At 36.7% G+C, this 13858-nt stretch overlaps 1 protein-coding gene across 1 annotated transcript in view; it reads left to right on the top strand.

Moving 5' to 3' along the window:
• Positions 1 to 13858, top strand: part of NBAS (NBAS subunit of NRZ tethering complex) — a 194984-nt gene that overhangs the window by 25115 nt on the left and 156011 nt on the right. Inside the window, 9 exon segments of the mRNA XM_063330494.1 lie at positions 1976 to 2039; positions 3474 to 3667; positions 4633 to 4890; positions 5657 to 5782; positions 6881 to 7032; positions 7910 to 8044; positions 8315 to 8393; positions 9159 to 9263; positions 9554 to 9690. Coding sequence (XP_063186564.1) covers positions 1976 to 2039; positions 3474 to 3667; positions 4633 to 4890; positions 5657 to 5782; positions 6881 to 7032; positions 7910 to 8044; positions 8315 to 8393; positions 9159 to 9263; positions 9554 to 9690 — 1250 coding nt within the window.

Here is a 13858-nt window from a genome sequence, read left to right as displayed (position 1 = left end):
TTTGACTATAGGAAAGACTTAAATCAAGAAATACTTGTAGAGATAATGGTATATTGCTATGCTGAACACCACTTGTGTGCTGTTATCTTTTTGATCTGATGGCAACAGCAAGACTACTGACTTGGAAACATGGCTGGGGTGTTGTGTAGCTTGTTTGGGTTTTTACAGGTAAGCACTCAGATCTGATTGGGCTGTATTGACTGTGAAACTCTTCCGGGTCCTGCCGGGATGGATTAATTTTCTTCGCAGCAGCCTGTGTGGTGCTAGGTTTTGGATTTGTGAACAAAACAGTGTTGATAACTCACCAGTATTTTAGCTATTGTTCAATAGGGCTTACACAGCTTCAAGGCCGTCTGTTTCTCACTGTTGTCTCCCAGTGAGTAGTTTAGGGGTGCACAACAACCTGGGAGGGGACACAGCCGGTACAGCTGACCCCAGATGACAGAAGGGGTATTCCATGCCACGTAATGTTATGATCAGCAATGGAAACAGAGCAGGGGGAGGTTCTGGGTAGGTAGCCGTGGTTCGGAGACTGGGTGCACATCAGTCAGCTTGTGGGAGATGTGATGCAAAGGTGATCATTCATCTTGTTTTTCTCCCCCCCGCCCTGGGCTTTCCTTTGCTTATAAAACTGTCTTTATCTTGACCCACGACTGTTCTTGCTTTTACTTTATGCTGTCCCACTGGGGAGGCGAGTGTGCGAGCGGCTCTGTGATGCTTAGCTGCCAGCTGGTGTCAGCCCACCACAGAAATGGTTTATTTATTATTTAGGAAAGTACTTTTAAAAAACCAAAATAAAATCCCAAGAATTCTGCTCCAGTGTTGGCAGAAGTGTTGTGTGTGCTTGTACGTATGTGTATGTATACATATCTATTTTTAATGTACACTTGAGATTTTTGTGACAATACAGGTTTTTGCTCCAGCATGTATACAGTGGATTTTTGTATTTTTCCTTTGTTTTTAAAAATAATGAATGTGTATTCTGAAGCAGTTTTCAGGACTTTATCCTTTAGTGAGGGTGATATAAAGGAGTAGCCAGTATTTGACTGTTTTCAGAATGATTTTTATAGGTGAAACTAGTATCCAGGTGTAATGGGTATTTTCATAGTGTGTGCATTTCCTACAATTGTCACCCTAACATATTTGTTAAATTAACTTAAAGTGGCCTCATGTTTACTTTTAATTAGTAGACCCTTTTCTGTCTACTAAAATATTAAGTCTAAAAATCACCTTCTACTTGACCCAAGACTGTTTTGGTTGTCTGAGCTGTATAATCTACCTGTACTTCGTTACATTGCAGCTGGGGGCAGGATTACTGTCATCTGTATTTGTGTGGTTCACATATATTCTGCTATTATTAAGTAAAGCTTAAAAAACCAGCACAGCAACAGTTTACTGATTCTAAACATTGCAGTGCATCATTAAATAATGCTGCTTCTCTGGCTGCACTAGGCTTGAATGGGGCTTTATAATTATGAAAATAACCAGAGTAAATATTTACAGCACTGTACAAAGCTGGTACTCAGGACCACTACACAGAGCGAACAGGAGGACTGTTTTGAAGATTCTCTTTAACATGCTTGCAGTTCTATGTACAGACATGAAAAGCAGACACTTAGTGGGCTTCTGATTGCTGGAGAGCCTTTATTTCAGAAATCTTTAGGGTATGATTATTCTTTAGTGCTGACTAGGCCAGGTCTTGATGGTACTCTTGTTTTCTAATACGTTGTTTTAGAAATACAGAAGTCTATTTTGTTATGATTTTTTTTAATTTAACTGTCTGGAGAAAAGTACAGTGTTGCTACAGCAGCTGTATGTTTTACATTCAGGAAAAGTTTGAATTTATGGGCAGTATTTTCATTGAAAAATGAATGGGTCAGCAATAGAGTAAATAAGCAGATTGTCTGTGTTACAAAAGTTTACTTGCATATAATCCATTTCTTTTTTTGTGTCCCCCCCCCCCTTTTTTTTTTAGCCAGGTTATGATGAGATCAACCCAGACTGGAGACTCTCTAGTGAAAAAAGAAAGAAAATAAGAGGTATGTGGCACAGTTAGATCGTTATTTTATACCATTGTGTAATTAAAAATATTTATACAAATATACAAAGACCTAAAATGGCTTAATTAAATCTCAATTAGAATAGTTGCAAAAATTGTATGTTTGATTTGAATTTGTAGCATGGCATAGCTAAATGAGTGTCACAATAAGTCTTTTTTTTTTTTTTTAATCCTGTCTTAAGAACACTTTTGTAGCCATAACCAAAAATAAGATGATATTTCAATTAGTACCGGACTTCATTTATTATTAATAATGTGATTATGACTCTATAGAATGCTGACAACTCAGCCAATGTCTCAGCTTGTATCAGAAGCCACTACATCGTAATTTGTAGGTAACACATCAGAGTCCACAGTCTAAAACCTAAATTTACCTTTACCTTTTTTTTTCTATGAATGTCTAATAAATCTTGAAAGCTAATGTAATCTAAAGATAATTAGTTTGAAATTCTAAAACAAAAGGGCTTTGTTTGCTCTGACTGGATTTGCCTCATGTCAGTCTCTATTCTTTTCCCAAAATTCAGGACACCATGTGCAACCATTTATCACCTTTATTGCACGTCTCTTCCAAGAGTGCAGAGATCAATAGCTATTCCATGATCCATTCGCTACTGCTTGTATACATGTATATTATTAAAAGATCTCTGTTTCTTTGTACTGTTTTTCTTGGTGATTCTGTCTTTGGGTTAACTCCTCTGACCTTCCTGGGTAGGCTGCTGACTAAGCACTGGAGTAGCAGAAAAGTGATAAACTGATCTGTTTCGCAGTGCTGTTTGCAGAAAGGCTGTTGTCATCGGAGAGGTGGGAAATGACACTGTGGTGAACAAATTGAGCTAACTTTCTCGTGAACATTTTGTCCCAGTTACCACAGTCAAGACAGTCTTAGAAATGACACAGCTTCCATCCTCGGTTGCGGTGACTTTCTGTTTTGTTGGTTTAGTCTTAACAACCTCATCGTGTAGGCTCTTTCACAAGCCTTGGTCATAGTTGTCATGTATCCTCAAAAGCAGTGTAACCTTTTCTGATTTTCATCAGTATTATGTTTGTTGCCAGTGAGACTTGGTTAAGGATGGCCTGGGAAGTATTGAAGCAGATCTTTATGAAATATCATATTTTATGCAAGTAAATCAGTTTACTGTGAATTCTTTTTCCAAATAATATTAAAAAAATAATTACAAAAAAAGACTTATTTTTTCTGCTCAACAGCTTTATTTGATGCAGAACTGATTTAGTAAAATATAATTAATCTAAAATACAAACTTAGTGACCCAAGGATGCATATGCAATAATAAACAACTGTTAAATTAGGCCATCAGATAAATCTCTTGGTAATTGAAGTCACTTTTGTTCTTACCTGGTGTTTAAAATAAGATTTCCTTGTATTAGTGCATTCTTGTTTGTTTGTTTATTTTAGATAAAGAATCCTATTACCCATTGATAGATGTAAATTGGTGGGCAGATAATTCTGTCATCCTGGCTCGCTGCTCTGGTGCACTGACCGTGTCCTCAGTCAAGACGTTAAAAAACTTGCTGGGAAAGTCATGTGAATGGTTTGAGAGTTCTCCTCAGGTCACTTCAGCTCATGATGGAGGATTTCTAAGTCTGGAGGTGAGGAATGTGCACAAGCAGGTACCTTTTTGGAATGCAGTAGAAACAGTTCGCTTTTGTGTATGTAATCTCAAGGGTGGGGAGTGTGGGGGTGTGTGTGTGTGGGGTGGTGGTTAAAAAAGAAGAAAAATTATTGTTTAATAGAAAAAGTGATTCTGTTTCCAAGTTCAGGGAAATTCTGAACTTGCGGCAACTTAGCTGTCTTAATAAAAACTTTGTTTGTCAAATAACTTCTGGGGAGTAGAAACAAAACTCCTAGAAGGCTGAATCTGAATGAGAGGAATCTGCAGGAAGATATTTTTTGTTCATCTATAGTAGGATTCCAGGAGGGTGCAGAACATAAAGAAAATTCCTGGTTAACTTCATTGAAACTAGGAAAATTACTCTTTCCCAAATCTTACACTGAAATAGGTCTTAAACATCTTAAATAAAAGTTTAAAATAATTTTTATTAGAATATCTCAATACATACCAAAGCTTGTGCATATGTTTTTGGAAAGGTTTAATATTCTGGAAATAAGATACAGCCAGTGACTGGCATATTACAGCCTAAGGATGGAGGTGATATTACATTTGCATTGAACAGAAGACCTTGCTTTGAATAGCCAAGAGTTGAAAACACTGCTGTACACTGCAGTAAGCTATATAACAGTGTACAGAAGATGTCTCCATAGCTCTGTCCCATCTGGGGTAGTATAAGATGTTTTGTGTAATAGTTGGTTACTATTATGAAGCCCTCACTCTTGCTTCAGTAGGTAAGGGATGAAGCCTCAGATGTAGGAGACAGACCCAGTCAGGGTTTGTGGAGCATGTTAAGCAAGCTGAGAAATAAAGGGTTTAAAGGAGAAAGGGAGGAAGGGTGTTGATTCTGAAATGTGAAGTATTGGAAGTGGAGATGTATTCAGTTCTCACCAAACTAGCTGAGGTGTACTAGGTGGATGCTTCATGTTCATATTTTCTGTGCAGTGCGAAATAAAACTCGTTCCAAAAAGATTACGCTTGGAGAGCAGGCCTGGTGATGACGATGAGGGAGATGACGACTCTGACTCAGATGATGAAACTTCTGCTAAGGACAGATACTTCAGCTACCTGAAGCAAGGCCTGTACTTTGTGACAGAAATGGAACGATTTGCTCCTCCACGGAAACGTCCACGTACTATTACAAAGAATTTTCGCCTTGTCAGTTTAAGATCCACGACTCCAGAGGAACTGTACCAGAGAAAAGTAAGTAGAGAAGGAAAGGTCATTTCTCTCATAAGCAACTTTATTTAGAAAGACCTTTCAATTCTTGCTATGTTAACAGAAGGATTTAGGCACATATTTCTAAGGGTCTCTTAGTTGACAGTGTACTGTGTTAGCCAATCGAAGGGATCGTTGTTTAAATCTAGAGTTATAATAATTCAAATGAGATGATGTTTGCAGGTCACTGAGGAGACACTGTGCATCTTTAGTTTGGCCAAACTTGGAAGTGTGCTCATGTGAGTATTTACAAATATTGAAAGACCTGGCAAATATATTGAATGAAATCAGTTGAGCTTGTTATTGGCCAGGGAATGGGTTAACTTATATTCTGATGTGAATGTAGTTTACTTGCACGTTTTTTCAGGCATACGTACAGATGAGGCCTGTGACTCACTCTTACTGAACGGATACTTCTTAATTTTTAAGACTGCTAGAGTCAGTACTTTGTCTAGGCTGTTTCAATTATTCTGGCGGTAAACCAGACCACTCTAGAGCTCTTAAAAGTTCCCAGGGAGTGCTGATGTCATACTGGTTACCTAAATAACTTCTTCCTTCTTCTTGAGGGGGAAAAAAAAATCTCTGATTTTCTAGAGGTGTCCATCAGCTCCAAGTATTACTCATCTATATATTGAGCCATTCTTTTCCCTACCTGCTTAAGCATACCACAATAATTATCCCTCTACTGTTTCAACACATGTGTGGTTGTTTAATATGGAAATCAGATGACTTTCATGTGTTTGCTTTTTAGATTGATAATGAAGAATATGGGGAAGCTTTGTCTTTGGCTCAAGCATATGGCCTTGATTCTGATCTTGTCTATCAAAGACAGTGGAGGAAGTCGGCTGTTAATGTTGCTTCAATTCAAGACTACTTGGTGGGTTTATTTTTTGTGACTTCTAGGCTTTCTTATCAGAATGGCTGCGTTATCTCTACAGAAATTGAATTCTGAATTGTGTTCTAATTTATACAACACAAATTGGTGGCAATTTTGAGAGCTGTCCTGCAAATTCCATTACACGTCATGTAAAAGAGAGTGATTCTGTTAGCTTAACTGAAGGTCTGATCTGGAGACCTTGGAAGGTAATGGCAATCTTTCCTTTCGAGTATCTTCTAATTTCTGTTAATAGCAGAATGCTTTCTGTAGTATAATCTCTCCACCACATGCAGCAGTAGATTGTTGCCTGGCAAATTAATAATAATAATTGGAAATATAAAACATTTGAAGAACTTCCAAGTATTTTGGAAAATTAAACGGGAAGGTGAAGTTATTATCAGTTGCTATATAGCAAAGTTTGAATAACAAAATTTACAGTGAATTCTGCTAACTGTAACTGGAGCTTTGCAGTAGATTCCAACATGGCTTCTTTTGGCTTGGAAAAAATACTTCAAACTCAGACACTGTAGTGTAAAATCTTCCAAGAGATGAAGAGAAATATTGTCTAACTTTTGTTTTCAAGTCAAAACTGAATGTCAAAATAAGATTTTTACAAGTAGCTATTCTCCATGTGCTATGTAATCTCAACTGAAGATCAGTAGATAAGGCCAGTATCTGACCCAGGCGTGTCCTTTCTGTCACAGAATCCTATTTGATACTGAAAATTACTCTAGTGCTATTGTGGAATAAACTCTGTTTGTAACAACTATGTTCTAGCCCCAAACCATCACATTTTATTTAGTGTAAGGAGGTGTGATACTAATTAAGGAATACAAATAATAACTTCTGTTCCATTTGTTGTGAAAGTTCTGCCAAATCACTTGGTATTTCTGTGCCTTTTTCTGCCATATATACTCTGAAGGAATGATGGTTTTTGCATTCTCACCTCTTTTCTTGGTTGATGTTCTCAGTCATAAAAGTAACTTGACATTTTCTTAAGTGGAAGAAACACATTAGAAGACTTTAATAACATCTCCCAGTTTCATTGCTTTGGATTAAAGCATTTAACATTGTATCTATGCTGTTGTTCTTTGACAGAGCAAAATTAAGAAGCGTGCATGGGTTCTTCATGAGTGCTTGGAAAGAGTTCCAGAGAATGTCGATGCTGCTAAGAAGCTGCTTCAGTATGGCTTGAAAGGCACGGACTTGGAGGCTCTTGTGGCCATAGGAAAAGGAGAAGATGGCGGCAGGTTTGGGAAGAGTATTTTTTTGTTTTGTTTTCTTTTTCGAAAGAATGGTGTATGAAATCCTTACTAATAATTTGGTACAACTTGTTTATCAATCACTAATGAAAATGTTAAGGTGCTTTTGCAGGACAGAAAGAAAAGTAACGCTTTGAATCAAACTATTTTAAAGATGCCCACAAGATATCTATTCTCATTTTACCTTTTACAAAGGTAAAATCATTGTTTATTTTGTACTGCATTTTCCTTCTTCTTTGGATGCTCTTTATTTTCTTCATCATAAAGAACATCTGATGTCACTATTTTTCTGTGAGATTCTGTTTCTGTTGCCTCTTCTGGAAGCTGCAACTACTACTATAAATACACTTTGCATGTCTTAATTGTTGTAATGATCTTCTGTTGCTCAAGTGGGGAGCAGAACAAAGCAAAACACAGCGGGTCAGTGGGGAAATAAATGCAGAGACAATTCTCTTCAGTATTCAGTTCCTGGTGGTAGAAATAGAAGAGGCTGTTCGTTTGTCGTGCAGTCATCTATTATCATGGTATGCTGTAGAGCTGCTGCCGATCCCAGTGCTACCTGTGGAATTTAGAAACTTCTGTCAACCATCATAGCTGTGTAGTTGGTGGTTTATTTTTTTTCTGTTTGTTTTAGGGAGAGGGTGGAAACAAGAGGTGATGGTCCTGTTGGCTTGTGATGAGTGCCTGCTGCTTTACAACAGCAAAATTCACTATTATTTTTTTCTATAAAAATCTAGATTTTTAGTAGAGACATATACGGAAAGCTGTTTTAGTATGTTTATTCAAAAATTAGTTTGTTATCTGTTTTTTAGTTTTTTGGGTTTTTTTAATCAACATTGATTACACTGTTGGCTTTGTCTTCCAGATTTATCTTACCGGGGGAGATGGACGTTGAAATTCCCTATGAAGACTTTTTGTCACCAGATGAAGAAGTGGATACTAGAAAGGAAAAAGAGGCCAAGAAGCGTCAAGAACTGCTATTATCAGTAAACTTCTCAAAGTAAATGAAATGTTAGGCAATGTTTTATTCAGAGTTATAGGTTTATTATAATACACAGTTGCAATAATGTGATTTCTCTCATGTATGTTATTCCTAATAGGAAAGTGGTTTAAATTTAAATTGGCATTATATTGCATCAAAATTCTTGGTTTACTTAATTTCTTGGTATATTCCAGCGCAGAAAGCTGTTAAAATGTGTAACTGTTGTCTTCATGTGCACGTGATGTACAGTACCAATTGCAAGCGTGAAAATTCCTGTTTTGAATGCAGGCTGACACTGGAACAGAAAGAACTCTGCCGCAGCAGGCTGAAGCTCTTAACTTACCTTGATCGCCTTGAAACCTATGAGGTGAGGACACTGGGTAGCTGGCTGCACTTCTTTTGAGTTCTCATTCCATAGGTATTCCTGTAACTTTTTTGTCACATTGTCGTATCTCTTTTTTTGTTATATATTGCAATATTAATGCTTATGGTCTTCTTGAAATGCTACAGTCTCTCCCTTATGAAAAATAAGCTGTTTTCTGTTCAAGCTACCGTGTTTCTCCTGCTTTACTGTTGCAAATGGCTGGCTTCTAGTGTTGAGAGGTATAGTTGGGCAGAGGCCTGCTTTGAACATTCTGTGTCTGCAGTGAATTAAGGTATACAACAGCATGGGATGTGGAGTTGGCATGGGATTATTATTATTTCCCTCTGTCAGTCTAGTTAGGAAGTTCTATTCAGATTCTCTAAGGAATCTTTTTCTTCCATGAACTTACTGAAGTGAAAGTCCTTGGAATGTCAAACTGTCTTTTGCTTAGATTTTTAATTTTAACTTTGCAGTTAGCACTAGTCACGTAATGACTTTTACCACATCTTTTTGTAACTAATGTTGTCTAAACCCTAACCAAAATAAGACAGAGAATTGTCTTACCTTATGCATCTGTTTTTTTCATACTGAAACAAATGAAAACCAGCATACTTTTCCGCATATATCTCATATTTATTCATCCTCAGATAAAGAAACGTGTAGGCTTTTTGATGCTTTTGTAAGTCTTGCATAAAACCAAATCTTTTATAAGGTCTTTTGTTGTTGTTTTGTGTGTGGGGTTTTTTTTTTTTTTTTTTTCGTTTAAAGGAAATCCTTGGAGGGCCTCATGCAGCTGAACAGCACTACGATGGAGAATTCTTCAAGAAGTTCAGAAATCAGAATATTGTACTTTCTGCAAGAACTTATGCTCGGGTATTAATATTTATTTTGCTAGAATGTCATTTTGTTTTGGTACGCACTTAAGTGCAGTTTTTTACTCACTTTGAACTTGGTTGAATCTCAAAGGGAATTTAAGAGGTGGGGGGTGTATTTGTCTGATTGTAAATGAATAAATGCAGTGACCCTGAGCTAATTTTCTTTATTGCTAAAGAAAAGTTATAAATTAAATGTTTGTTGCATGACACGTTGCATTAGATTTCTTGCTCATTTGCTGTCTAAATCAATCTTAAGATAGTTCTACAACTTAATGTTTTGCTCTTCAGGAAAGCAATGTCAGAGCCCTGGAAATTTTGTTCACTTTCCATGGATCAGCTTTACTTCCACACAGACAGGCAATTCTCTCCAATTTTCCAGAGACTACTTCACCACATGAATATGCTTTCTTGTTGCCTGAAGCTTGGTAAGGATGCATCTATGGATATTAACTAAAAAAAAAGAAAAAAGATTTTTATGTTAATACTTACAATATTTTCCATATATGGCAATCTGCTGTTGGTTATTATGTGTAATCAAGAGAGCAGGTTTGTCTTTATGTACTTGACCATATGTACTTGGCATTTTCGGCTTTACTTTGTGCCATTCCTGGAAGCTTTTTGGTCTCTTTTGGTTATTACCGGGAAAGTAGGGACTTCAAACGTTCTTGCCTTCGTGACACATAAGAGGAGGCATGATCTTTTCTGATCCGAAACTGCCAAGATTTTCACAAGTGTTAAGTACAAGTCTGTAATTGGTTTGTAATAACAGCCAGTGTTAGGAAATTAATAACGCAAGTGTTTAGCTCCCTGGAAGCAATTATGTTTTTCTGGATTTGTTTTGAAATGTAATTTAACACTTAAGCAGTCAGTAACTTCAGTATCATTCATCTTCTTGTTACTGATTCTTATGCAGCTTGCTAAGGTAGAATTATGAAAAGCTTTAAATCAGACTTTCCTACTCTTTTATTTCAGCATCAGATGTTAGTTTACTGTCAATTTCATATAAATTTTCATAAGAGAGTCTTCCTTGAATGTCATGAGTGTTCTGTGTATTAATTAAAAGAATTTTTTGCTTCCAGAGTGTTTCTTTCAAACACTTCAATTACGAAATTAGTTCTGAAGCATATTGTTCAGTGGCCATAAAGAATCGGGAAAGACTTCATTGTTTAATATTTCACAATAGGACTTTGAAGCCTTACTTCAGAGGGGTAGTTTTATTATTAATTTTTGTGGTTTGTTTTTTTTTTAATCTTCCAGCATTATAGTTAAGTTTTTCACTTCAAAGTTTTAATAGTCCCATTTGGATAATTCTCTGTGTAGATAAAGAGGTTTTTTTTTTAATTCATCAAGTTATTCCCCTGATGTTCTTTCCTAGCTTATAATACTTACCACTTTTGTCCTTTCTGAACAGGAGTTAATCTTTATTTCATGATATCTAATACTTACCAGTGCCCTTTTTATTGTGTTGGTAGTATTAGGAACACAGTTATTTAGTTCTGGTGTGAAAACACTTGTTTTATCCTTTTCTCTCAGGTAATAGTTAGGACCATGCAGAGAAATTATTGCAGTGTTTATAAAATTGGTAAAATATAATCCAATTTTTCTCTTTTGATAAGATTTATTATGTGAGAGGGAGGGAAGAACGGGCTTCTTAAATGTGGTGATGGCATTTCGTTGGTGTTCATAAACATGTTCCCCTTCTTTATGAAAGGTTGTTTGTTCTTAGTTTTGTTTTTTTTTTTTATTATTGTGATTGGTTGGTTTGTTTAAGAAACTGACTTATGTGCCAAGAGGCAAAATGACGGTCAAAATTAAACATTTCACCAGTGATGTAGTAGTAAAGATGCGAAGTTATGGGTGAAGAACTTAGTTTTGTCTGCTGTTGAAAAATGGAAGTATGTAGTTTGAATCTTTATTCCTGTGGCAGACGGAACTTTCTAGTGCTAGGATCAGGTATGTGTAGGTTCACACTTTTTTTTTTTTTCAGGTTGCAGAACAGATAATACTGTATGGCTTTGCAATGTTTGTCTTTGGACAACTACAAAATGGGGATGAGGGCAAATCCGATCTACGCAAATCCCATATAATTATAAAAATATACTGTTTTATCTAATGTTTTTCTAAAACTGTTTCTGTGTTGCAAAAGTGATTATTTGCAAAACATTGCTAATTACGCTCCCTAAAACTCTATTTTATTAATGTAATAGAACTAAATAAGTATTGATGAAGATGTATCTATTAATGAGAATAATATACTAATGAAACAGATTTAAGTTGTACAAAGTAACACTTTCTTATTAATGTAAAAAGTGTGGATTTTTTTTTTTAAATGGGCTGAGTCTCCCCCCCTCCCCCCCCAGTTCAGCTTCTGGTAATTCTTGTTTCATGTGAATCGAAGAGAATTGAAGTTCTTGGTCATTTTAAGTGAATTTATTGGGCCTTTCAGTTCTAGCATTTATTTTTTAAGTGAGTTATTAGTATGGCTACGATTACTGGCATGCTGTAGATACGTAGTTGTTATGAAATCCAGTTTAAATGAATGTGCTATCTAGTTTATGTCTACGTATTGTGTTGTATAGAGAAGTAATTTGCCTTAAATTAACTGATTGAACAAGGCTATGATACAACTACAAAACTATTTCATTCCCACATAAAATTAAAAAGTTGCGAGTGCTGACTAATTAATAAACTTCTGAACAAAAGGAAAGCATTACAAAAATACAAACCCCATTGTTTTAATTGCTAGAAAATTAACTCTAGCATTACAATTTACAAGTGTCTCTACAGCTAATGCCACTTGTAATTACAATGGTCTTGGAATAGGGAGTGAGAATGATTCAATCTGTCCTCATGAACTTTGGCTCTAGACAAATTTTATAAAGGATTCTGAGTCAGAAAATGACTTAGTCTGGTTTTCCTTTTTAAATTCCACACTGTTGCAGTTATGAAGTAGAGTGTATGCTGGATATCAGAAGTAATTTTTTACTCTCAGCTGCAAAAAAGACAGATCCCTCTTATGATTTCTTCTAGCTCGTTGTTTTTCTGAAAATTCAAGGTCATAATTGTCTGTACTAGGAGATTCCAATGGGGTAATTGGTTGCTGTGGTGCACATCATGAGACCACTAACATGGACCAACTGTATGCCAGTGCCCATGTTAAGAGTGCAGCCTGCCCTGGTGGCCTTGCTTAAAGAATGCCGTGTTCAGTGCTTTGTTGATGCCTCCTGCACCTCAGGCCTCTTGCTGAGCAGTGTGCAGCTCTGCAGGCAGAAAAGATTTTAGTGGAGGAAAAAAAGTCCTGTAGTTTGTCTCCTAGGTGTTTGTATATGGCCCTGTATGTGTGTAGGATGAAGTGCTGCTGGTAACTGCCCATATTCTGTCTGTGTATACGGAGCATTTTAAGTAAGAGTGTTGGTTCCCAGCTGGAGCTCTCTGAGGTGACACTTACCCTTATAGAACTTCACCACATTGCTCTGTGTCCTCCTAGGTCCTCCATCTGCAGGGGAATCTGGCTGAGGATTAGGATTGTGTAGCAGGTGGTGCCTTTGTGCATGGAACAGGTGAGGTGGGACAAATAGGCACCTGTAGCTATTGACACGGCAAAAGCATCGAATGACAATTGCTTGCTACATACCACCACAAATGGACATAGAAGTCCTATATCTGAAGAACTTCATTACCTGTAAGAAATGTTTTTGTAAAGGTTACATCGTAACTGCCACTTTTGTCTGGAGACTCCAGTTCGGCTGCAGATAGTAAATTCTAAGTGCCTAGTGAAAGAAAGGCTTGTTTTGCTAGTGCATTTTATAGGCATAAAGCACTTATTTCTCATGTTACTGACACATGTCATTTACATTAGGATGACATTTAGAGGCCAGTGTCACAAGAACTTTAAGGCCTTATCAGTCAAGGAAAAGTTGGTATGACATACGGGGGGGAAAAAAGGTAGGAGAATTTACTTATTTTTTTTTTTCCTTTTTTCTTCTGGGCCAGGTTGTTAGGAAATACATACGTAGTTTTTTACTGTATCTGCTTGTAAAAAGTCTCAAGTGGTAGATATTCTTTTGTTTCTTGTTTATGGCACATGTTTTGTAGCTTAGTACCTTTAGGGATCACTCTCAGAACTGTTCAGGAGGAGGTTTGTCGTGTCTGAGCAGATGATTTATGTATTCATGAGACTCTCAAAAAGGGCTGCAAGTTGTATAAGCTCAACAGCCCCCAGAGTTGAGAAGGAATCTAAAATACTATGATGCATCAGTGGCTGTACATGCCTGGCAGCTTCAAATTGGTATTGTGATAGGATGACATTACTCCGTAATGTGTTTTTGCGGAATTGTGATTGTAATGTTTTCCTAATTCTTTTCCTATTATTTCTCAGCTTCTTTTATAATGATGGCTTCTGAATCTCTGCTGTCTCTTAGTCATTGGGATTCATACTACTTCTCAAAGATCCATCAGATGCGCAGGCTTCAGAGTGAAGGTGGTAAAAGTTCAGATAGTCAAAGGAGTTGATAGCTCTTCCTAATCTCTATTTTAATACCTACAGCTAGTGTTCTTAGTCTCTAGTTAAGACTGTTGCCCTCAGGTTTTTAA

The sequence above is a fragment of the Chroicocephalus ridibundus genome, chromosome 3 (assembly GCF_963924245.1).
Source record: "Chroicocephalus ridibundus chromosome 3, bChrRid1.1, whole genome shotgun sequence".
In the NCBI taxonomy this organism is placed as follows: Eukaryota; Metazoa; Chordata; class Aves; order Charadriiformes; family Laridae; genus Chroicocephalus; species Chroicocephalus ridibundus.
This window is presented reverse-complemented; position numbering and strand designations above follow the sequence as displayed.